Raw genomic sequence first — 27,247 nt, 5'->3', positions numbered from 1 at the left:
GTGACAATGTTATTGGGGTGTGGGAATGTTACATTCATCTTTTAATTGAATTTGGTGGTTACTACTGGCTTCAGATAGCAAGAGAAACTGTCTGCCATGTATGATATTCGGAGTGACGTCATACACCCAAGAAGCCTCAACCAATCACGTGACAGACGTTAATGACTTTGCCTCCTTAAAGGAAATTCGCAACCGGATATGCAAAAACCCTGTCTCCCAAAAATGGATGTCAAGGGAAAATAAAATATCTAAGAAATATAAAAAAGTGAATTGCTAATAGTTTCCTTGTTCTTTTAAGATATCAATGCCAAACCTAACATGGTTCATCATGGTAATGTCTTTGATGACCCTAAAAAGTTAAGTCCATAGGCCAATGGACAGATAAAATCAGATTTCCTGATTTCTCAATAATTCAGCCATCTCTTAACCCAAAAAATGTGACGGAGATGACTACAGTATTTCCGTTATATTGTGCTGCTGCTTAGTTGTTGCCACTGCGGCAATACATCTTTTTTTAAATGAACATCAAATAATACTTGAGGCACGCCTCTGTGTGTGCATGTCATGTGCGTGTGCCAGTGCGAGTCAGGCCGTTGCCAGAAGAGAGACAGGAGAGCACGAAGTAGAGGACCCAGTACCACGAGGGGGCAAAAGGGGGCTTAGCCTCCTCAGTTGAAACTTGTGCCCCCTCAGTTTTAGTTTTATGTCCCTATATACAAATACCAAAAAAAGTTCAAATGATTGAGTGACAGTTTGGAGAAAAATCTGTATCTCTGCTGCGCTGTATCAGCACAATGGACCGAGCGTGCCACAGTGTCTGTAGGGGGGCTATGGAAAGCCATTGGGGTGGTTAGGTATGACTCCTTTGAGTTTGATTTGGATTTATAAGGGCGGGGGCAAGTTTACAGTTGAAGCTCCTTCAATTAACTCTGCCTCACGCCCCACCACTACAGAGTTTAGTTAGGTTCTTAGCTAGCTGTAAAAAGCATTCGTGTTTTTAGCCTTAGCCTGAAGGGTAGGCCATCATTGTAAATTCAAAATTGTTCTTAACTGACTTTCCTAGTTAATTAAATAAAGGTTAAATAAAAAATTTAACTGCTAGCTTGTACCAGCTAATCTGCCACTTCCAAAAGGAGAAGGAGAGCGATGAGCAGCAACATCAAACCACAGAGGCCGCTGGTAAGGTCAGCAGCGATGAGCTCCAGCTAGCTCCGCTAGCAGAGCCTACCCACCCTTCCACAAGCATCGCCAGGATAATCGCTCCACAGCATCCTCCATCTCTGACTGTTCCTGACTATCTTGGAACATAGGAGTCAGCCCAGGTTAACCTAGAATCCTACCCTAGCCACAGGTTTTCTGTGCAAAAATGTTTTATTTAATAGCAACGGGTTCATAGGAAGAGAGTGTCTAGAGTATTCGTACTGCAGAATTCAATATAATTCCAATGCAAGAACCCAAATGACGCCCCTGGGTATAGCTACATATCGGTATGTTTCATCATAGAAATAGATGCATTCTATTATGGTTTTCTTGGTTGTTGGTTTTGGTTGTAAATAGAACTGTAAGTATTGGAAATGTGTTTATGGTAGGCTGGCATTGCTTAATTGATTACGTGGGTGAAATGTGATCCACAGAAGTGTATTGTGCCATATCACAACTTGTTGCTCTACTCAGGAGCAGCATGGTTTTCCTATAAGTGGGCCTATAGGCCTATTTGTTTGTCAAGACAGCTGTGCATGGCTGCATCTCAGTAGTAGTTTGTAGGCTATGTTTTGGTTATTTGGATCTCCATTTGCCTTTTATTTACTGAGTTTATTTACTGTTAATGTAACTAGCCTACATATAGATTGTGTCCTGCCTTTATCCATCAGATATTGAGTTTACTAGGCCTACTTGGTACCGCTGTTTTGTTCTGTTAGCGTTCATTCGTGTTCATTCGTTTGCATTCGCAGTTGTGTCGGTATTCTAAGCCAAACTGCTATTCAGTATTTTTGTTTGCATGCATGAATAACTAGGTTACCACTTTCAGCATTTAGTTTGTGTTTTTTTGGTAAAAGAGATGTGTGTACGGCTGCATTCACATAGTGTAAATCACCTATTGCAAACAGCCTAAATATCTTGTAGCCTATATTCATTACCTAAATAGCCTTGCTTTAGTGTGTAGGTTGCTGGCCATTGTGCGGATACAGTAAATTTGAGATAGGCTACAGATTTCATGCCAACCTGTCACTTCAAAACACTCAATGGTCTCAGGGTCTCTGCACTGGAACTTAATGTTTGTGGTATAGCGTGATATAAGCAGAATTCAATATTATACCAATGCAAGAACCCTCCAAAATTGTGCCCAATCACCAATTTCAACTGCCCCCTTAGTCACTTTATCCTGGCGCCTGGTCTGCAAGGTAGCCTATACAATTTGATAGATGACAACACTAACAAGAGGTGGGACGATGAACCAAAAATGACCTTACCTCATGTGAAAGCAATTTTGCTTGCATCGGTAATTTCAGTGATTAGGCTACAGAACATTCCTGTAGATTTTTTGGTTCTAAAACCATTATTTTGTCAACAGTAATGTACACTAACCTGCTTACTATAATGAAAGTATCTGCTCTGTCTAGCAGAGTATGTGTTTGAGATGATGCACCAGCGGAACAGAGCGGAGCGTGCCATTTGCGGTGAATACATCAAGCAGCCTATAGGCCTACCAATGGAACATATTATGTTGGACATTTAATTTACTGTTAGATCAATTGCATGGCTATCTAACAACAATAATTCTGTAGCCTATAGGCTAGGACAATATACACAATAAACATGAAGGCAAAATAATCTCTAAAGAGCCAAAAAGATACCCAATTATTCTGGAATCTATTTTGACATGTTTCAAATCAAAATGTCCATCATGCATTCCCTGAACATGTTAGATGAAATAGCTAACTTCTTTTATGTCTTACTTGGCACTGGAAAAAGTCAGTCTAGAGTCCTTTTGCTTAGCTACCTTTCTTCGAAGTATAGCCATTTGATACATGATTCACTGAATGAGTGCATTATTTTATTAGACTTTTTGGTTGTAGGCTATAGCCTTAGGTGAAAGAGACACCCCTAAAAATACAACTTTTGCCAACATGGGCTCATTTCTGGAGGGATATTATAAGGTGTGTGGCGTGTGCAGTCCTCAACATTTGTATTAAATTGCATTCCAAGTTGCATTAAAAAGGTCTTAAAGTCTTAAATTCAACTTGAAGTTACCTGCAGATACCCTGGCAAGGGGAAAAACATATTTAAGAATAACAAGCTTCGCTGTAAACCCCTAATCAGAAAACGTACCTAAATTCAGTGTTTAACAGTGTTGGGGTCAATTCCATTTAAATTGCAGTTAAATCAGAAAGAAAACCCAATTCCAAATTAAAAATATGGAAGAGAATTGATTGGAATTTAAATGTAATTGACCCCAACCCTGGTGTCCAAGCGCATCTCCATCCGACTCAGGTAGGGCAAATTGAGAGAAACCGTAAGTACCCGTGGTAAGGACTGTTCAACGTTGGTCTGACCAATCAAAATATATGCTTCAAGATTGTTTTGATCACTCGGACTGGGATATGTTCCGGGTTGCATCTGAGAATAACATTAACGTATATACTGACTCGGGGATTGAGTTCATCAGGAAGTGCATAGACGATGTTGTTCCCACTGTGACGATTACAACGTATCCAAACCAAAAACTGTGGCTAGAGCAAAACTGAAAGCGCGAACCACCACATTTAACCATGGAAATGTGACTGGGAACATGGATGAGCACAAATGGTCCAGCTATGCTCTCCGTAAAGCAATCAAACAGGCAAAATGTCAGCGAAGAGACAAAGTGGTGTCGCAATTCAATGACTCAGACATGAGACACATGTGGCAGGGATTCTAGACAATCGCAGATTATAAAGGGAACATCAGCCTTGCTCCCGGACAAGCTAAACACCTTCTTCGCCTGCTTCGAGGGAAACACAGTCACGACGACTGTGAGCTCTCATTCTCTGTGGCCGACATTTAAGCATGTCAACCCTCGCAAGGCTGCCAGCCCAGACGGCATCCCTAGCCTCGTCCTCAGAGCATTACAGACCAGCTGGTTGGAGTGTTTATGGGCATATTCAATCTCTCCCTATCCCAATCTGTTGTGTCCACTTGCTTCAAAATGTCCACCATTGTTCCTGTACCCAGAAAGCAAAGGTAACTTAACTAAATGACACTCCCTTCTGTCATTATGAAGTGCTTTGAGAGGCTAGTTAAGGATCATATCACCTCCACCTTACCTTACCTGACACCCTAGACCCACTACAATTTGCAGACCGCCACAACAGATGCATGGATAATGCAATCACCATCGCACTGCACACTGCCCTATCCCATCTGGGCGAGAGGAATACTTATGTAAGAAAGTTGTTCATCGACTACAGCTCAGCCTTCAACACCATATAGTGCCCTCCAAGCTCATCACTAAGCTCGAGGCCCTGGGTCTGAACCCCACTCTGTGCAACTAGGTCCTGGACTTCCTGAAGGATCGACCCCAGGTGGTGAAGGTAGGCAACAACACCTCCGCTACGCTGATTCTCGACACAGGTGCTTGCTCAGCCCACCTTAGACACTGCTGCCTTATGTACATAGTCATTGTAACACTGGTCACTTCAATAATGTTTACATAATGTTGTACCCACTTCATATGTATACTGAACCAAAATAGAAATGCAACATATAAAGACTTGATCCCATATTCCATGAGCTGAGGAGTATTTCTGTCTGTAATAAAGCCCTTTTTGTGGGGAAATCCATACATTAGGGCCTAATGAATTTATTTCAATTGACCGATTTCCTTATATAAACTGTAACTCAGCAAAATCGTTGAAATTGTTGCATGTTGCGTTTATATTTTTGTTCAGTATATATACTGTATTCTAGTCAAGGCTCATCCTATACAGTATATAGTAACTACTGCTGTACACACCTTGTCTATTCGTATACTGTCCATAATGTCTATACCCACCATCATATAAATACTGAATAGATTTATATTCCGGACTCTGACATTGCTCGTTCTAATATTTCTAAATTCCTTTATTTTTGGGATTTGCCTGTTAGGTTTTACTGCACTGTTGGAGCTAGGAAAATATGTTACGTGAACAATACAATTTATTCTATAGACACTCCCACTCAGACTAAACCATAGAGCAGCAACACATATGTTTATCTTTTCAATATCCATCTCATATACTGTATGTTTAATCCATACAATATAGTATGTATAAGTTGGATCTCTGTGACAATATATTTTAGAAATGAATAATAATAATAATAAAATACTATATTGTTTGTCATTGCACCGCCCTCTCCTCATTGACCTCCATTCTTCATACTGAGTCAAGGAAAGTACCCAACTCATTCTCTCTCCATAGTTCATTGTTAGGTTTAGCTATAAGGATGGCAGATTCCAGTAACTTTCTCTAAATTCCCCAGTTTTCCAGAAATCCTGGTTGGATGCTTCTGGATTTCCTGCTAATTCAGGGAATCCTCCAACCAGAAGTACTGGAAAACCTGAGAATATTTGGACATTTTGCAACCCTACCTGTACAGCATATTGACCATAGGATATTGACTCATTAATTTGTGTGTTTTGTCTACCTTTGTAAGTGGAGTGAATTATTGATTGGCAATGAACATTAAATGATTCAGTTAACCACACACACATGATGCACATCCCACACACATGATACAGATCCCACACAAACCCTCACACCTTAAGTAGAAAAGAGAAATTACTATCAACAAGAACCCGTTTCTAGGTAATGGCAGTGTCATGTTATGGTTGCTAATTTAAAATGTTCTTCAGGTGTGTCCTCTCCTGGCTCAAAGCCATATCTCCTCCCAACTTACTTTCTGCTGCAGGCTACATACAAGACAGACTGGCAGATGCTGAAACAAACAGATTAGTTCTCTGTATTAAGTTTGTGGATTGTATCCAGTATCCTAAATATAGAGGTGACACTGTAGTTCTAAGAAGGTGGAAGATTAATTTGAATATAACAAGTTGAAAGGTTTATTGCTGGCTGTATATTCATCAAAAAAGCAGCATTTAAAGCATTACAAGTCGGCTTTAAGTAAAGTGTTATCACAATTTTTTTATGCACACAAAGAGATGGATCCTTGCTTAATCTTCAAAAGGACCTTTCTAGAATGTCTTCAGTCAAACCGACCATGGTGCCACAAAACTAACAGACAGACAGACAAAATGATACACACACACACACACACAACATTGAAGAGAAAATATGTACAGTATTTGATGAAAGTGGAACAGTTGTCATTTCACCTTTGGCTGTTGTTTGCAGTATAGGGTTTACCAAATTTACCCGGAATCTTCTGTAATTTTGGTAAGTAAAAGGTAATCTATGGTAACTTTGGAAATTAATTATTGAATAACTATATTTATATACACTACCGTTCAAAAGTTTGGGGTCACTTAGGAATGTCCTTGTTTTTGAAAGAAAAGCAACTTTTTTGTCCATTAAAATAACATAAAATTGATCAGAAATGCAGTGTAGACATTGTTAATGTTGTAAATGACTATTGTAGCTGGAAACGGCTGATTTTTTAAAGGAATATCTACATAGGCGTACAGAGGCCCATTATCAGCAACCATCACTCCTGTGTTCCAAAGGCACATTGTGTTATCTTATCCAAGTTTATCATTTTAAAATCCTAATTGATCATTAGAAAATCCTTTTGCAATTATGTTAGCACAGCTGAAAACTATAGTATGTGTATATGTTTATATCTTTGTCCATATTGTCCATTTGTTTCGAATGTATAGACCATATGGTTCAAAAGAAAATAGCCTAATATTGAAAAAGCATCTAATCAACAATGGCATTATTTTCAATTAACTCCGGCAATTCGAAAGGTGGTCTTGAGGAAGCCCCTCAAGACACTGGGCCTGCAACAAACTTCGGGCTGCGGTCTAGGCCAAGGTGGGGTGGATAAAGATTTTGAAATCTGGGCCATCACATTACCCTTTGAGGGGTGTTGATCAGAGTCCTGCACGGATCGAGTCTTTGACAACGGAAATACAGAAGTTGCGGGAGGAGAAGTTGGGCAGAGCGCTGCAGCGGGAAGCAGGTCTTTGGCTATGAGTGGAAATAAGAGATGAAAGAAAAAATTGGCAGACTTCCGTCGGCAACCGTTGTTGTTTGACAAAGAGCAGTCAAAACTGGGCGCCCTAATCTTAGACGGAGAGGTGAGCAGCTCGTGTAGCCTGATCTTATAGACTAGACGTAACATAGTAAAAATAAATCCTGGATACTCAAATTAGTATGATACAGGGGCACAACTTTCACTCGGGACGGGGGACTTTACCCCTCCACAATCTGAAATTGCATTTTTGTCCCAGCTCCAGTTTTATCATTACACTGGGGTACAAAAATAGGTATTGTATGCTTTAGGACCATGCGGATGCATAAGAGCAGTTGGGTAGCTGTTCGGCGGTTTAAGTCGGCTGGATTTAGGACTGTCAAATCAAATCAAATCAAATTTTATTTGTCACATACACATGGTTAGCAGATGTTAATGCGAGTGTAGCGAGTGCAGGATACAGTAGATGGTATCGAGTACAGTATATACATGAGGTGAGTATGTAAACAAAGTGGCATAGTTAAAGTGGCTAGTGATACATGTATTACATAAGGATGCAGTCGATGATATAGAGTACAGTATATACGTATGCATATGAGATGAATAATGTAGGGTAAGTAACATTATATAAGGTAGCATTGTTTAAAGTGGCTAGTGATATATTTACATCATTTCCCATCAATTCCCATTATTAAAGTGGCTGGAGTTGAGTCAGTGTCAGTGTCAGTGTGTTGGCAGCAGCCACTCAATGTTAGTGGTGGCTGTTTAACAGTCTGATGGCCTTGAGATAGAAGCTGTTTTTCAGTCTCTCGGTCCCAGCTTTGATGCACCTGTACTGACCTCGCCTTCTGGATGATAGCGGGGTGAATAGGCAGTGGCTCGGGTGGTTGATGTCCTTGATGATCTTTATGGCCTTCCTGTAACATCGGGTGGTGTAGGTGTCCTGGAGGGCAGGTAGTTTGCCCCCGGTGATGCGTTGTGCAGACCTCACTACCCTCTGGAGAGCCTTACGGTTGTGGGCGGAGCAGTTGCCGTACCAGGCGGTGATACAGCCCTCCAGGATGCTCTCGATTGTGCATCTGTAGAAGTTTGTGAGTGCTTTTGGTGACAAACCGAATTTCTTCAGCCTCCTGAGGTTGAAGAGGCGCTGCTGCGCCTTCTTCACGATGCTGTCTGTGTGAGTGGACCAATTCAGTTTGTCTGTGATGTGTATGCCGAGGAACTTAAAACTTGCTACCCTCTCCACTACTGTTCCATCGATGTGGATAGGGGGGTGTTCCCTCTGCTGTTTCCTGAAGTCCACAATCATCTCCTTAGTTTTGTTGACGTTGAGTGTGAGGTTATTTTCCTGACACCACACTCCGAGGGCCCTCACCTCCTCCCTGTAGGCCGTCTCGTCGTTGTTGGTAATCAAGCCTACCACTGTTGTGTCGTCCGCAAACTTGATGATTGAGTTGGAGGCGTGCGTGGCCACGCAGTCGTGGGTGAACAGGGAGTACAGGAGAGGACTCAGAACGCACCCTTGTGGGGCCCCAGTGTTGAGGATCAGCGGGGTGGAGATGTTGTTGCCTACCCTCACCACCTGGGGGCGGCCCGTCAGGAAGTCCAGTACCCAGTTGCACAGGGCGGGGTCGAGACCCAGGGTCTCGAGCTTGATGACAAGCTTGGAGGGTACTCTGTGCGGACACCAGAGAGTGTGCGGATAAGCTGTGTGGAGGCAAAGCTGGCTTATAGGACCTTCACGGGAGAGATGAATAGAGGCAGGTGCAGTCTGTGTTGTGATTTTTCTCAGAGTTGTAAAAGCAAGCAGAGCAGAAACTGGCTACTTTTTTATTTGACTGATAAAAGGTAACTACTGATTGACTTCAGAGGAAAAATGTAGATTCACAGTGCTGAGCTAATAGTGTAGCTAACTGAACTGTAACATTAGTTAATGTTTCACAGTAGCTACTTTAGCTAGTAGCTACCACAGCCAGTTCAGCTCTAGCCTCTAGCTGTCTCAGTATCTGTCCGGTAGCAGTATCTAACTGCTGTCTTGTGAATGGAAATGTTTTGTAGCCTTTGTTTTGTCCCATTTCAACAGAAGTAAATGATCTTGGATAGTTTTCACCAGTTGATGTACCATTAGAGCTAGCCAAAAGTTGGCTAACGTCAGCTAGCAAATTACACTAGACCTGAATCAAATGATGAAACCAGTGGCCAAACGATTAAAGACCGTTGTTTTTACATTTTCTGACAGCACAATGTGAGTTTTTTTCATTAGAGCCAGTATAGCCAGTATAATTCCCTACTTTTCACACTGACACAGCATTAACAGCTCTAAAGGCTTCACTGTCATGACTCATTGTGCACAATCAGTACACACTACACAACACAATGCTCATCATGTCTTAGCAGCATTAGATGGTGACAGGTGTCCCAGCAGGGTCAGACAGCCAGGGAAAACCAGTTTACAGAGCTCAGGTGAATTTTGCAGTGTATTGTAACAATCAGTGAATAGATAAAAAGTTCAATTTAGAGTTGATAGGTAGGTCTATAGTAGCTACATGACAGCAGCTTAAAGCTTCAGTCTGGGATCTGGGAATACTGGTCATTTCAATTATTGAACCATTGATTATGGTCTTGGATAATGTAATGTACACCAAGAAGTGCAGCTTTAATGTAAGGGAATTTTCATCCATATCGGGTGAACTGTTTAGAAATTACAGCACTTTTTGTACGCAGTCTCCCCATTTTAGGGGAGCAAAAGTATTGGGACGAATTCACCTGTATGTCTAAAGTAGTAGAAAGTAAATGAATTGGTCCCACATTCATAGAACCCAATGACCACATTAATCTTGTTACTCTACACATTTGTTGGATATATTTAGTGTGTGTTTTGGTTGTGTTTCAGATTATTTTGTGTCCAATAGAAATAAATGTATGATACATTTGTTTGTTTCATTTTGGTGTGACTTTATTGTAAATAAGAATATAATAGTTTATAAACACTTCTACATGAATGATTCCAGATCATCCTGAATGAATCATGAATAATGATGAGTGAGAAAGTTGCAGACGTACAAATATCATAACTCCAAGACATGCTAACCTCTCACCGTTACAATAACAGTGGAAGTTAGCATTTTGGGGGGGATATGATATTTGTGCGTCTATAAATTTCTCACTCATCAATATTCACAATTCATTCAGGATTATCCATAGTTATGGTAGTATCCACATTCATGTAGATGTGTTTAGAAACATATTCTATTCTTATTTACAATAAAGTTTGTACATCTCAATTGTCAGAAAAAAACACATTTGTTTACACAAGTCAGCCATATCAGCTATGTTTTTTTAAAAGGCAGTAAATGAGGCTGAATGAACTGTTTCGCTGCCAGACAAGGCTCCGCTGAAAGCCAGGTGTAGCAGTGGTAAATTGTTGGGACTGCTGTTGATAATCTGCTGTTGGGACAGCTTTATGTAGACCCTAACAGTTTGTGGTCACCGTTTGTCACCCTTAGAGTGCAATTAATGTATTGTTTAATGGCTTTGCTGGCATGCATCCCACTTATAATTTTTTTGCCCCACCAAGATTTACATGCTAAAATCGCAACTGGATGAGGTCAGACACCTGGCAGTGTGGTGCCAGAAAAACAACCTCTCTCTCAACGTGTGCAAAACAATGGAGCTGATCGTGGACTACAGGAAAAGGAGGGCCGAACACGCCCCCATTCACATCGACAAGGCTGTAGCGGAGTGGGTCGAGATATTCAAGTTCTTAGGTGTCCACATCACCAACAAACAATCATGGTCCTAACACACCAAGACAGTCGTGAAGAGGGCACGACAATGCCTGTTCCTCCTCTGGAGACTGAAAAGATTTGGCATGGGTCCCCAAATACTCATATAGTTAGAGCGTGGTTGCATCAAATCAAATCAAATTTATTTGTCACATACACATGGTTAGCATCACCGCCTGGTATGGCAACTGCTCGGCATCTGACCGTAAGGCACTACAGAGGGGAGGGCGTACGGCCCAGTACATCACTGGGGCCAAGCTTTCTGCCATCCAGGACCTCTATACTAGGCAGTACCAGAGGAAGGCCCAAGAAATGAGGTCTAGGTCCAAAAGGGTCCTTAACACCTTCTACCCCCAAGCCATAAGACCCCAACCCCACCCTTTTTTTTACACTGCTGAAACCAGTGGCCAGTGGCCAAACGATTAAAGACCGTTGTTTTTACATTTTCTGACAGCACAATGTGAGTTTTTTTCATTAGAGCCAGTATAGCCAGTATAATTCCCTACTTTTCACACTGACACAGCATTAACAGCTCTAAAGGCTTCACTGTCATGACTCATTGTGCACAATCAGTACACACTACACAACACAATGCTCATCATGTCTTAGCAGCATTAGATGGTGACAGGTGTCCCAGCAGGGTCAGACAGCCAGGGAAAACCAGTTTACAGAGCTCAGGTGAATTTTGCAGTGTATTGTAACAATCAGTGAATAGATAAAAAGTTCAATTTAGAGTTGATAGGTAGGTCTATAGTAGCTACATGACAGCAGCTTAAAGCTTCAGTCTGGGATCTGGGAATACTGGTCATTTCAATTATTGAACCATTGATTATGGTCTTGGATAATGTAATGTACACCAAGAAGTGCAGCTTTAATGTAAGGGAATTTTCATCCATATCGGGTGAACTGTTTAGAAATTACAGCACTTTTTGTACGCAGTCTCCCCATTTTAGGGGAGCAAAAGTATTGGGACGAATTCACCTGTATGTCTAAAGTAGTAGAAAGTAAATGAATTGGTCCCACATTCATAGAACCCAATGACCACATTAATCTTGTTACTCTACACATTTGTTGGATATATTTAGTGTGTGTTTTGGTTGTGTTTCAGATTATTTTGTGTCCAATAGAAATAAATGTATGATACATTTGTTTGTTTCATTTTGGTGTGACTTTATTGTAAATAAGAATATAATAGTTTCTAAACACTTCTACATGAATGATTCCAGATCATCCTGAATGAATCATGAATAATGATGAGTGAGAAAGTTGCAGACGTACAAATATCATAACTCCAAGACATGCTAACCTCTCACCGTTACAATAACAGTGGAAGTTAGCATTTTGGGGGGGATATGATATTTGTGCGTCTATAAATTTCTCACTCATCAATATTCACAATTCATTCAGGATTATCCATAGTTATGGTAGTATCCACATTCATGTAGATGTGTTTAGAAACATATTCTATTCTTATTTACAATAAAGTTTGTACATCTCAATTGTCAGAAAAAAACACATTTGTTTACACAAGTCAGCCATATCAGCTATGTTTTTTTAAAAGGCAGTAAATGAGGCTGAATGAACTGTTTCGCTGCCAGACAAGGCTCCGCTGAAAGCCAGGTGTAGCAGTGGTAAATTGTCGTGTGCAAAACAATGGAGCTGATCGTGGACTACAGGAAAAGGAGGGCCGAACACGCCCCCATTCACATCGACAAGGCTGTAGCGGAGTGGGTCGAGATATTCAAGTTCTTAGGTGTCCACATCACCAACAAACAATCATGGTCCTAACACACCAAGACAGTCGTGAAGAGGGCACGACAATGCCTGTTCCTCCTCTGGAGACTGAAAAGATTTGGCATGGGTCCCCAAATACTCATATAGTTAGAGCGTGGTTGCATCAAATCAAATCAAATTTATTTGTCACATACACATGGTTAGCATCACCGCCTGGTATGGCAACTGCTCGGCATCTGACCGTAAGGCACTACAGAGGGGAGGGCGTACGGCCCAGTACATCACTGGGGCCAAGCTTTCTGCCATCCAGGACCTCTATACTAGGCAGTACCAGAGGAAGGCCCAAGAAATGAGGTCTAGGTCCAAAAGGGTCCTTAACACCTTCTACCCCCAAGCCATAAGACCCCAACCCCACCCTTTTTTTTACACTGCTGATATTCGCTGTTTATTATCTATGCATAGGCACTTCGCCCCTACCTACAATTACTTTGACTAACCTGTACACCCGCTCATTGACTTTGTACCGGTACCCCCCCTGTATATAGCCTCACTATATTATTTTATTGTGCTACTTTTTTCCACTTCAGTTTTATTTAGTAAATATTTTCTTTTCTTTAAAGTGCATTGTTAGTTAGGCTTGTAAATAAGCATTTCACGGTAAGGCCTACACCTGTTGTTCCATTGGCTAACAATACACTACATGCGAAAGTGCCTCAAACTCTCTGATTTTCTCAAGCAAACAGAGTAAACAGATTGAAAATGACATGGTTAAAAGTGTTGAGATGTGTGTGATTTTATATTCAAGATGTGTTCGCTATATTTTGCTGAAAATGAACAGGCTCAGTGGTCCAAGGGAAAGTATGTTGTTTGGTATCTGTGCAAAAATATATATATATTTTTTTATTGTCACATGCACCAGATAGGTGCAGTGAAATGTAGGCTGACCCAGTAAAACAACACATTATACTACTATGGCTGACCCTGTAAAACAACACATTATTCTACTATGGCTGACCCAGTAAAACAACACATTATTCTACTATGGCTGACCCTGTAAAACAACACATTATTCTACTATGGCTGACCCTGTAAAACAACACATTATTCTACTATGGCTGACCCTGTAAAACAACACATAATACTACTATGGCTGACCCTGTAAAACAACACATTATTCTACTATGGCTGACCCTGTAAAACAACACATTATTCTACTATGGCTGACCCTGTAAAACAACACATTATACTACTATGGCTGACCCTGTAAAACAACACATTATTCTACTATGGCTGACCCTGTAAAACAACACATTATTCTACTATGTCTGACCCTGTAAAACAACACATTATTCTACTATGGCTGACCCTGTAAAACAACACATTATACTACAATGGCTGACCCTGTAAAACAACACATTATTCTACTATGGCTGACCCTGTAAAACAACACATTATACTACTATGGCTGACCCTGTAAAACAACACATTATTCTACTATGGCTGACCCTGTAAAACAACACATTATTCTACTATGGCTGACCCTGTAAAACAACACATTATACTACAATGGCTGACCCTGTAAAACAACACATTATTCTACTATGGCTGACCCTGTAAAACAACACATTATACTACTATGGCTGACCCTGTAAAACAACACATTATTCTACTATGGCTGACCCTGTAAAACAACACATTATTCTACTATGTCTGACCCTGTAAAACAACACATTATTCTACTATGGCTGACCCTGTAAAACAACACATTATTCTACTATGGCTGACCCTGTAAAACAACACATTATTCTACTATGGCTGACCCTGTAAAACAACACATTATTCTACTATGGCTGACCCTGTAAAACAACACATTATTCTACTATGGCTGACCCTGTAAAACAACACATTATTCTACTATGGCTGACCCTGTAAAACAACACATTATTCTACTATGGCTGACCCTGTAAAACAACACATTATTCTACTATGGCTGACCCTGTAAAACAACACATTATACTACTATGGCTGACCCTGTAAAACAACACATTATTCTACTATGGCTGACCCTGTAAAACAACACATTATTCTACTATGTCTGACCCTGTAAAACAACACATTATTCTACTATGGCTGACCCTGTAAAACAACACATTATACTACAATGGCTGACCCTGTAAAACAACACATTATTCTACTATGGCTGACCCTGTAAAACAACACATTATACTACTATGGCTGACCCTGTAAAACAACACATTATTCTACTATGGCTGACCCTGTAAAACAACACATTATTCTACTATGGCTGACCCTGTAAAACAACACATTATACTACAATGGCTGACCCTGTAAAACAACACATTATTCTACTATGGCTGACCCTGTAAAACAACACATTATACTACTATGGCTGACCCTGTAAAACAACACATTATTCTACTATGGCTGACCCTGTAAAACAACACATTATTCTACTATGTCTGACCCTGTAAAACAACACATTATTCTACTATGGCTGACCCTGTAAAACAACACATTATTCTACTATGGCTGACCCTGTAAAACAACACATTATTCTACTATGGCTGACCCTGTAAAACAACACATTATTCTACTATGGCTGACCCTGTAAAACAACACATTATTCTACTATGGCTGACCCTGTAAAACAACACATTATTCTACTATGGCTGACCCTGTAAAACAACACATTATTCTACTATGGCTGACCCTGTAAAACAACACATTATTCTACTATGGCTGACCCTGTAAAACAACACATTATACTACAATGGCTCACTCACTTCCAAGATGGCGTAGCAGTCAGACGTCTTTGTCTTGTCTCGTCCCATGTGTATATATCTTTTTCTTCACATTCTTTTTAATATTTTTCCTAAACCTCAACTTCAAAACACTCTCCTGCAACCTGCCTCACCCAATGTGGTGTGGATTTGTTTTTTTCCCCCTAAAGTATTTATATTTACTTCCGAACTGGAATACCTCAACTGACGCTAGCTAGCTAACTAGCTACCAGCTATCAGTCAGCTAACCACTGCTAGTGGTCATCAGCTAACCTTTAGCTCGGAAAGCTCTCACCAGTTCGTACAACGCGTTTCAAACCAGAGCATACCGGACCTATCTTTCTCTCCATATCCCCGAATTCCTACCACAAACTCTGAACCTTTTCATCTGGATCATCACAGCTAGCTAACCGCAACCAGGGTTGACTACTCCTGGCTAACGTTTCCATCCCATTTCTAGCACCAACTAGCCTGGGGATAGCCCATTCTAGAACCATCTCCCGGCTCACGCCGGTATGGGGCACGGAAACCCGCCGATCCTCTACGACTGGAATACCGACATAATCTGCCCGAGGATTCTAACAGGCCCCTCAGGCACGACGCCCGCTGAAGGCCCATTCTGCTTACATGCTTTCCTACCTAGACCTACTTGGAACCCTACTAATTCCACGACTGGTCTATCGGCGTCACCTCACAAAGAGGCAAAAACAGACTTACCCCCATCGCGACGTCCCCCAAAGGCTAACTTGCTATCCCCGGTCTACTAACTGCTAGCCCCTGCTAACTGCTTGCTTGCTAACCCGGTCTGATAACTGCTAGCTTGTTTAGCCCCGGCCTACTAACTGTTAGAGTGTTAGCATCGGCCTGCTAACTGTCTGAATCGCTGTGTTCCCAGTCAGCCCAACCACTCACTGGACCTATATGTTCACTTAGCTACGCATGCCTCTCTCTAATATCAATATGCCTCGTCCATTACTGTCCTGGTTAGTGATTACTGTCTTATTTCACTGTAGAGCCTCTAGCCCTGCTCAATATGCCTTAACCAACCATGTTGTTCCACCTCCTACATTTATGATGACATCACCTGGTTTAAACATCTCTAGAGACTATATCTCTCTCATCATTACTCAATGCCTAGGTTTACCTCCAATGTACTCACATCCTACTTTACCTTTGTCTGTACACTATGCCTTTAATCTATACTATCGTGCCCAGAAACCTGCTCCTTTTACTGAACGTGCTAGATGGCCATTTCGTATAGCATTTAGCCATTCCCTTATCCTACTTCTCCTCTGTTCTTCTGGTGATGTAGAGGTTAATATAGGTCCTGCAGTGCCTAGCTCCACTCCCACTCCCCAGGTGCTCTCATTTGTTGACTTAGGTAACCGAAAAAGCCTTGTTTTCATGCATGTTAACATTAGAAGCCTACATTAGAAGCCTTCCTCACCATCTTAAATAAGCATGCCCCATTCAAAAAATGCAGAACTAGGAATAGATATAGTCCTTGGTTCACTCCAGACTTGTCTGCCCTTGACCAGCACAAAAACATCCTGTTGCGTTCTGCATTAGCATCGAATAGCCCCCGTGATATGCAACTTTTCAGGGAAGCAGCTCACAGATCACTGCACCTGTACATAGCCCATCTATCTACCTACCTCATCCCCATACAGTATTTATGTATTTATCTTGCTCCTTTGCACCCCAGTATCTCTACTTGCACATCCATCTTCTGCACATCTACCATTCCAGTGTTTAATTGCTATATTGTAATTACTTCGCCACCATGGCCTATTTATTGCCTTACCTCCCTTATCTTACCTCATTTGCACTCACTGTATATAGACTTTTTGTCTTCTTTTGTTCTACTGTATTATTGACTATGTTTTGTTTATTCCATGTGTAACTCTGTGTTATATGTGTCGAATTGCTATGCTTTATCTTGGCCAGGTCGCAGTTGTAAATGAGAACTTGTTCTCAACTAGCCTACCTGGTTAAATAAAGGTGAAATAAAAAAAAATCAAAAATGGCTGACCCTGTAAAACAACACATTATACTACTATGGCTGACCCTGTATAACAACACATTATTCTACTACTTTTATTATTACTATCTATATTTCTCCTATAATCCCTGCCTTGTTTCATTCTGAAATATAAAGAATAAATGTTTGTTTGATTTTAGGCCCTCTAATCCCCATTCCCTGTTTGTGACTCTAATTCTGTAGCCTATCACATTAGTACATCATTATGCAATCACAATCTCCACTATTCATTTATCCTGTACATTCAATTGTTTTACCCGGGTTATGTAAACAAAAAAATGCCTGAATATATAGTTGATGTTTTTTACTGCTAGATTGATGCCTCCATTGTGAGTGGATGTGATGTCCAGAAAGTTATCTAAGTGTTTGGATTTACTGGTTGCTTTCTGGTATTCTCCTGTTTTGTTTTGGGCCCATCTGTATGAATTTCATTTTTTTCTCTCCCCAATTTCATGGTATCCAATTGGTAGTTACAGTCTTGTCTCATCACTGCAACTCCCGTACGGACTCAGGAGAGGCGAATGTCAAGAGCCGTGTGTCCTCCTAAACACAACCCAACCCCGCACTGCTTCTTGACACAATGCCCGGAAGCCAGCCGCACCAATGTGTCGGAGGAAACACGGTACACCTGGCGACCGTGTCAGCATGCACTGCGCCCAGCCCGCCACAGGAGTCGCTAGTGTGCGATGGGACAAGGACATCCTTGCCGGCTGAACCCTCCCCTAACCCGGACGACGCTGTGCCAATTGTGCGCCGCCCCATGGATCTCCAGGTCGCGGCCAGCTGCGATAGAACCTGGACCCGAACCCAGAATCTCTAGTGGCACAGCTTTAGACCACTGCACCACTCGGGAAGCCTTTACCCTGGTTATTTCTAAATAAATCTGATTTGTTTTATAAAATATCTACAGTCTCCAGGAATGCATTGCCTTGTCATTTTAAGAATTTAATTGCCTCAAAATTATAAATTAACTGTAGTTATAATTGTAACTATTTTATAGTTTCCTGCTGATTTGTAGCAAGTGGTGCCCCATTAAAGATGTCATAGTAATAGGTGTACACAGAATTAGAGTTACAGTTGAAGTCGGAAGTTTACGTACACCGTAGCCAAATACATTTAAACTCAGTTTTTCACAATTCCTGACATTTAATCCTCGGTAACATTCCCTGTCTTAGGTCTGTTAGGATCACCACTTTATTTTAAGAATGTGAAATGTCACAATAATAGTAGAGGGTCATTTTTTTTCAGCTTTTCATCACATTCCCAGTGGGTCAGAAGTTTACATATACTCAATTAGTATTTGGTAGCATTGCCTTTAAATTGTTTAACTTGGGTCAAACATTTTGGGAAGCCTTCCACAAGCTTCTCACAATAAGTTGGGTGAATTTTGGCCCATTCCTCCTGACAGAACTGGTGTAACTGAGTCAGGTTTGTAGGCCTCCTTGCTCACACACACTTTTTCAGTTCTGCAAACACATTTTCTATAGTATTGATGTCAAGGCTTTGTGATGGCCACTCCAATACCTTGACTTTGTTGTCCTTAAGGCATTTACCACAACTTTGGAAGTATGCTTGGGTTCATTGTTAATTTGGAAGACTCATTTGCGACCAAGCTTTAACTTCCTGACTGATGTCTTGAGACGTTGCTTCAATATATCCACATCATTTTTCTTCCTCAAGATGCCATCTATTTTGTGACGTATCACCAGTCCCTCCTGCAGCAAAGCACCCCCAAGACATGATGCTGCCATCCCCATGCTTGACGGTTGGGATGGTGTTCTTCGGCTTGCAAGCCTCCCCCTTTTTCCTCCAAACATAACGATAGTCATTATGGCCAAACAATTATATTTTTGTTAAATCAGACCAGAGGACAATTCTCCAAAAAGTACAATCTTTGTCCCCTTGTGCAGTGGCAAACCGTAGTCTGGCTTTTTTATGGTGGTTTTGGAGCAGTGGCTTCTTCCTTGCTGAGTGGCCTTTCAGGTTATGTCGATATAGAACTTGTTTTATTGTGGATATAGATACTTTTGTACCTGTATGATGGCTTTGTGGTCCCATGGTGTTTATACTTGCATACTATTGTTTGTACAGATGAACGTGGTACCTTCAGGCGTTTGGAAATTGCTCCCAAGGGTAAACCAGACGTGTGGAGGTCTACAATTTGTTTTCTGAGGTCTTGGCTGATTTTTGAATTTCCCATGATGTCAAGCAAAGAGTCACTGAGGTTGAAGGTGGGCCTTGAAATACATCCACGGGTACACCTCCAATTGACTCAAATTATGTCAATTAGCCTATCAGAAGCTTCTAAAGCCATGACATCATTTTCTGGAATTTTCCAAGCTGTTGAATGGCACTGTCAACTTAATGTTTAAACTTCTCACCCACTGGAATTGTGATACAGTGAAATAATCTGTCTGTAAACAATTGTTGGAAAAATGACTTGTGTCATGCACAAAGTAGATGTCCTAACTGACTTGCCCAAACTATAGTTTGTTAACTAGAAATTTGTGGAGTGGTTGAAGAACTAGTTTTAATGACTCCAACCTAAGTGTATGTAAACTTCCGACTCCAACTGTACGTGAATAGAACTGTGGTGAAGGAATGGCTCCACTTCCCACCTCTAACAGGTTGTTGTATGAGAAACACTGAGACAGGAGGCCCGGCATTGTGAAGTTGGCCCACCAGATTCCATCGATCCAGGCCAGAAAGATCTACCGGCTGTGGCACTCAGCAGATGAGTGCACCCGGAGGATAGCTCACTGCACAGTTAATGAATCAGAGTTCAAAGAAATATGTCTGACAGACTGTGGGAGCAACACAAAGATGCCCTCCCTTGACAACTGGCTTAGTGACGCCGCAGTGCCCAATCCAGTACTGGTCTTGTAATTACCAAAGGCTTGCGTCCCCATACCTTGAGTTGCCAGGCTGATCCATTTCCACATTTCCTTGCTAATCCCTCCAGGCCTTGCTAATCCCTCCACAGTGGGATTCAAGCAAGGTCCGTACAGCAAAGGACTTAAGTTGAGGGCCAATGTTTATCCCACCTGGATACTCGCAAAGGGAAGCCCGGAGATGGATTCCTCTTGCAGGTGCTGGCAGCCTTGTATGAATCTTGCTCACACATCCTGGGTCAATGCCCGTCGATCCAAGGAGCACGCATAATTAGGCACAACAAGGTGTGTGACCTATTAGTAATGGAAGCCGAAAGAAACAGATGGAATTTTATCAAGGAGATGCGCATCTCCACACTGGATGGGGGACTTAGGAAACCAGACTAGTTATTTGCAAAAAACTATGCAAATTTGGTTGTTGATGTTACGGTGCGATACGAAGTCACCTTTGACACCTTCGAGATGGCTAGATCTGAAAGAATGGATGGAGCAACAGGGAGGTAGTGCTCAATCATAAACATTCTGCAAGGAGTCAATAGGGCCACCTTCTTTGGGTTCCCGGTAGGGGCCAGGGGCAAGTGGCCGACTCATAACAATCAAGTATTGCGAGCCATGGGAGTATCTCGGTCCCGAAGAGCGGCCTTCACAAAGCTGGTAAGCTGGTGTCCTGTTCTACTCCATAGATCTGCTGAGAGAATTATTCTGTGCAGACCAGCTCGAGGAAGATGCACAAAGGCACAAGGGTATTTAAACAACCCGGGGCACACAGGCTAAGTGCATAATGATCTTCCTCCCTACTCCATAAAACGAATACCCTAACCGCGGTTGGAAGCCAATTAAGCTGGTGGAATGTGGGACTCTGGTGACGGTGCAGGCCAAAGAGAGTAAACAGGAGATGCTCACAACATACATCCACCCATACTCACACACATATGCACGCTTGGTAAGAAGCGCAGAGACGGTCTGGTACCAAGTATTACACACACACTCACACTGGCAAAACTCACACATAGTCTTACACTTTCATACATCCAATTCCCAGCCAAATAATCCCTCTTGTATTGCCTTCAGGTCTTTCCGAATTCTGGACAGGGACAAGCAGTGAAAATAAACCCAGCTGAAGGACCCTGGGTAGTAGCGTCAGGTCTTGGATCTCTCTTCTCCAGGTAAGTAAATGCGTAGCACATTGATGTCTAGACAAGGTGACTGACGACCAGTCTGTAAACCAGAAAAGGATTAGAACTAAACTGACATGTGGCTGAACCGAATGACATATTGATGATATTCAAAGGAGCCAAGCCCCGTTTCGCCGGTGCTCCTCATGTCAAAGTGAAGAAATGAATGAAGCAGGGTATTCGGTGGGTAACTATGATCCTCTTTAAGTAGTCAATTGGTCACACACTGCTCTAAAACGGCCAGAGTAGTCTCTGTCACTCCCCCATTGCTGACCAGAAATTAGCTAGGCTAATAACTCACTAACTAGCAAAGAATATGAATAAATGTGCACAAGTGGCTAAACGCTTTGATCTCTAAACAGAATCCTCATCTGATACACTCTGCCTAAAACAAAATCACAGACTTGTTTTGGTATGTTGCATTGAAAGGGGCTAATATAATGTTGATTTGATCACAATTCCCACAGTAGAGGGAAATGTTGATAGTGTAAACTAACGTGCAAAGTTCTAGTAAAGTTGAGTGAAGTTCAATCTCATGCGTTTTAGCACGGGCTGCTATTTCTTCTGTGTGGCAGTCCTGTGGGGAGCTGCGTGCCTGCAGGGGGCTTTAAGGAAATATTATTTTATGTAAAGTCAATAAACATTTGTAAGAAATCGCCAAAGTCTAAAAATACTAAACTAATTGCCATTGACTGGAGGGATGAGGTTGCTGAACCAATAACAGTTGGATGTACTCATGAAGGCCAAAAATCTCTGCTCTTCACTTCTTTAGGACTTCTGCTCCTGCTGTTGTACATGTTTTCTTCTGAGGTACCCAACTTCCAGACCAGATCACTCAACTTTGTGTGCGACGTACGCACAAGGTGGAACATGAACAACCTGGAGGTTGCCATGGTGAGAGACTTGTCAATCACACAGAAATCTACACATTGTGTCTATCTTGTCTGTTTTATGTATCTTTTATGTTTACCTGATCCATACAGGTTGGCTGTAGTGGTTCAGACCAACTCCCCTCCTCCCTTCAGCTACCCTGTGTCAGGATTCTAAAGCCATCCTGGCATCACAAATCTGTAAGTGTTTCTCTATAACACTTACATCTATAATGCTCTATAACACATAAAGTCAAAGTTGCAAATCGATTGTGTGTGACTCCCTAGCTGCAGCAGAAGCATGCTGAGGTGAGAGGTGCTCTGGGGGTGTTGTTGGATGGTGTGGGAAGAGTGAGGACACGGAAAACTCAGCTGTCAGTCATCTTTGCTGGAGAGACTGGTGCATGGAATCACAAACTACCTGCACAGTCACCAACCTGGACATCACAGTGAGACGCACAGACATGCACACACATACACACAAACTCACGCATGCACAGACAGAGGCACACACACACTCACTCTCTTTCATTCATGCCAGCTCTCTCTCTCTTCCTCACTCCCAATCTGCCCTCACAAACACTTGACTGTGTGTCTGTTGGTCCACAGGGTGACAGATCCAGACCCAGGCTGTCCCAGCCAGCAGACCCAGGTGCTGCAGCTGTACGGCAGGCTGCTCCGGGGGAAGCTGGAGTGGCTCTCACTGGACCTCAGAGACAATTGCTTGGACCAAATCAAATCAAATTGCATTTGTCACATGCAATGAATACAACAGGTTACCGTGAAATGTTTACTTACAAGCCCTTAACCAACAATGCCGTTTTAAGAAAATGTAGTTCAGAAAAGTAACACAAAAACATAACAATAACAAGGCTATATACAGGGGATATCGGTACCGAGTGAATATGTGTGGGTTACAGGTTAGTCAAGGTAATTGAGGTAATATGAACATGTAGGGGGTGTCAATGCAAGTAGTTCTGGTGACCATTTGATTAATTATTCAGCAATCTTTTGGCTTGGGAGTAGAAGCTGTTGAGGAGCCTTTTGGACCTAGACTTGGAGCTCCGGTACCGCTTGCTATGTGGTAGCAGAGAGATATGTCTATGACTTGGGTGACTGGAGTCACTCTAGTGATGTACTGGGCCGTACCCACGGCCCTCTGTAGCGCCTTACGGTGGGATGCCGGGCAGTTGCCATACCAGGTGGTGATGCAACCAGTCTATGGTGCAGCTGAAGAACTTTTTGAAAATTCTGGGGACTCATGCCAAATCTTTTCAGTCTTCTAAGGGGGAATAGGCATTGTCATGCCCTCTTCACAACTGTCTTTGTGTGTTTGGACCATGATAGTTTGTTGGTGATGTAGACACCAAGGAACTTGAAGCTCTCAACCCCCTCCACTGCAGCCCCCTCGATGTGAAGGGGGTGTGTTCGGCCCTCCTTTTCCTGTAGTCCACTATCAGCTTCTTTGTCTTGCTCACGTTGAGAGGTTGTTGTCCTGGCACCACACTGCCAGGTGTCTGACCTCCTCCTTATAGGCTGTCTTGTCGTTTTCGGTGATCAGGGATAATAGCCTGGGAGTTCTTCTAGCTCTCTCCCACTTTATCAAGGCTGAACTGGTTGAGGAATCTAGGGTGACCAGAAGACTGCACTAGCACTCCCTGGTGGAGGCTGTCTGTACTACATGGCAGTGTTTCGCTGCCACCTAGATTTATTGATGGAGTTAGCTCGCCCTCTTCTGGTGATATACATTATGACATGGTGCCGTACCTGTTGACGAGTAGGTGCAATCTGTAGGCTACAACTGGCTTCTACAGAGCTCGCCAGCTTGTAGTCCTAAAAACTAGGAATGAGTTACTTCTGCTTCGTTCACCCATTCCTATGGGGGAAATGTGGAAAGAATGGGGTTAACACAGGTTTAGGAGATCTTATACGTTTTGTTCTATGAGATTATATCAGTCAGTTAACCTGACATTTCTGATTTTTGAAGCCTTTATGTGCATTATGTGCTAGTTTTGATTATATAAATGCATCAAAATTCAGAAAATGTGACGTTAGCTAATGAAAATGATCTCATAGAGCAAAACATTTATATCTCCTAAACCTGTGTTTACCACAGACCTTATTTTCAGCATTTATCCAAAAACCCTACAAAAGCCCCATTCATTTCCCCATTGGCTTTGGCCAATGAGCTATGGCAGAGCTGGTGCCTTTAAAAAGACTCCATTACTATTGTGCTCTATCAGAAGCAGGCACTATTCGAGAAACCAAGACCAAAGAGACTGGACCTATGCTCTTATTAGATTAGACAATTCTAAAGACTTTTCCCTGACTTTAAAGTGCCTCTGTGCCAAATTGGAAGAAGACTATCAACAGTATTTTCAAATGGGAATATCAACAGAGTAAAGGTAGCCTAACATGCATAGATTTTCCCAGCCATGTCAGGAGGGAAAGAAACATCCACGGTGGAAGTATAGTTGGTTAAAATGGATTACTGCACTGGTTGGAAGAATGGAAGAGGAATATTTGTAAAAAGGCATACTTTTGAAGAATGAGTGGTTTGGAAAAAGTTGAGCCAAAAGACTGAATGAAAATGTGGAGAGAGGGAGAAAGAGTTTGTGTGTTGTATTCTATATGTATCTCTCTCTGGGTATAAGGATTGATATTAAAGTGTCCTTGTCGAAAACAAATTGTTTGGCTATGTCATGTTTTATATTGAAATATTATTTGCTTCTTATTTCTGTATTTTTTTTATATGCATGATACAGACTGTTACATGGAATGTTATAACAATTAGCCCACCCTTGGTTTCTATTTATAGACTACATCAGTATAAGATTAAATCTAATCCAAGAGTGTGCATTTTGGGTATCAGTGTTGGACTCAGTGATTTATTTGGCCGTTTTTAGGTTGCAATTCCATGGTAAATAGAAGGATTAGCTAACCGCAACGGAATTACTGTAGGCAAATGTATTCCAACGATACAATGTTACTTGTTGAGTCTAAACAGGTGTCAACTTTCGTTTAGATACAAAGTTTCCAGTAATAAGGAAGTAAGACATGGAGGTTTTTACAATGTAATATTTTAAGACATAGCCAAAGTGCATTTACAAGTTGGAGAGAGTTGATTGGACGAACGGGCTGGATCATATGATCGGATGACAAACTAGAAAATCCTGGCGTCACATGATAAATCTAGTGAACGGATTGAGCTCCATGAAATCAGCACCAATAAGCGACATCAACGGGTCCCAAATTGCGCAAATAGCTTCAAAATAAAAGTCCTCCGTTTAGAAGACTTCAAGTAAACGGAGGCAATTGCCGATTGACTGATCTACAAATCACCTTGCATAATAAATAACTACTTTGTAGATCAGTCAGTCAACATTAACCCACAATGCATCATGGATTTGATGCTCTCGAACACGACCAGCATCACAAAAGCTAGCGCCATTAACTTGACATAATCATACGCTAATTTTCTAATAACAAAGTCCCCTGAAAATGTTTTACTTGACTGTTAGAGGACGTTTTTTCATTTAAAACCACAAAACATATATAGTTTAAAGTCACTTAAACATACATTTATTGAAAAGACAAAAAATATAGAGCCTGGTTCTTTAGGTTTCTTCCCACAGCAGGTTCCTGATTTCTATGGCGTTTTTCCAAGCCACTGTGCTTCTGCATCTTCATGGCTTGCTCTTTGGGGTTTTAAACTGGGTATCTGTAAAGCACTTTTTGACAACTGCTGACGTAAGAAGGGCTTTATGAAATAAATGTGATCGATGATCTACAGATGTTTGATTCTATAACATTTATTTTGATAGAAGTCATCATCATTAAAGGGGGGTATTTCAGACCCTCTACTAATAAGATCCAGTTTCATACCATGAAGATTGACCGCATAAGTATATTTTATCAGCAGGAAGCTATTGTGACCATTGACCAAAAAATACACTGCTCAAAAAAATAAAGGGAACACTAAAATAACACATCCTAGATCTGAATGAACGAAACATTCTTATTAAATACTTTTTTCTTTACATAGTTGAATGTGCTGACAACAAAATCACACAAAAATGATTAATGGAAATCAAATGTATCAAACCATGGAGGTTTGGATTTGGAGTCACACTCAAAATTAAAGTGGAAAACCACACTACAGGCTGATCCAACTTTGATGCAATGTCCTTAAATCAAGTCAAAATGAGGCTCAGTAGTGTGTGTGGCCTCCACGTGTCTGTATTACCTCCCTACAATGCCTGGGCATGCTCCTGATGAGGTGGCGGATGGTCTCCTGAGGGATCTCCTCCCAGACCTGGACTAAAGCATCCACCAACTCCTGGACAGTCTGTGGTGCAACACAGTGGCGTTGGTGGATGGAGCGGGACATGATGTCCCAGATGTGCTCAATTGGATTCAGGTCTGGGGAATGGGCGGGCCAGTCCATAGCATCAATGCCTTCCTCTTGCAGGAACTGCTGACACACTCCAGCCACATGAGGTCCAGCATTGTCTTGCATTAGGAGGAACCCAGGGCCAACCGCACCAGCATATGGTCTCACAAGGGGTCTGAGGATCTCCTCTCGGTACCTAATGGCAGTCAGGCTACCTCTGGCGAGCACATGGAGGGCTGTGCGGCCCCCCAAAGAAATGCCACCCCACACCATGACTGACCCACCGCCAAACCGGTCATGCTGGAGGATGTTGCAGGCAGCAGAACGTTCTCCACGGCGTCTCCAGACTCTGTCACGTCTGTCACGTGCTCAGTGTGAACCTTCA

At 41.8% G+C, this 27,247-nt stretch overlaps 1 protein-coding gene across 1 annotated transcript in view; it reads left to right on the top strand.

Moving 5' to 3' along the window:
- Positions 1-23,347, top strand: part of LOC149972411 (uncharacterized) — a 48,868-nt gene extending 25,521 nt beyond the window's left edge. The window contains exons 2-6 of the mRNA XM_090218805.1: positions 21,497-21,591; positions 22,373-22,494; positions 22,584-22,670; positions 22,758-22,918; positions 23,079-23,347. Coding sequence (XP_090074931.1) covers positions 22,396-22,494; positions 22,584-22,670; positions 22,758-22,918; positions 23,079-23,235 — 504 coding nt within the window. The 5' untranslated portion in view covers positions 21,497-21,591; positions 22,373-22,395 and the 3' untranslated portion in view covers positions 23,236-23,347. The remainder of the gene's footprint in view (positions 1-21,496; positions 21,592-22,372; positions 22,495-22,583; positions 22,671-22,757; positions 22,919-23,078) is intronic.
- The last annotated feature ends 3,900 nt before the right edge of the window (positions 23,348-27,247 follow it).

This window comes from Oncorhynchus mykiss, chromosome 24, assembly GCF_057628025.1.
Source record: "Oncorhynchus mykiss isolate SJ-2025 chromosome 24, ASM5762802v1, whole genome shotgun sequence".
NCBI classification, from domain to species: Eukaryota; Metazoa; Chordata; class Actinopteri; order Salmoniformes; family Salmonidae; genus Oncorhynchus; species Oncorhynchus mykiss.
Note: the sequence above shows the minus strand (reverse complement) of the source record. Positions and strands in the feature narration are given on the sequence as shown.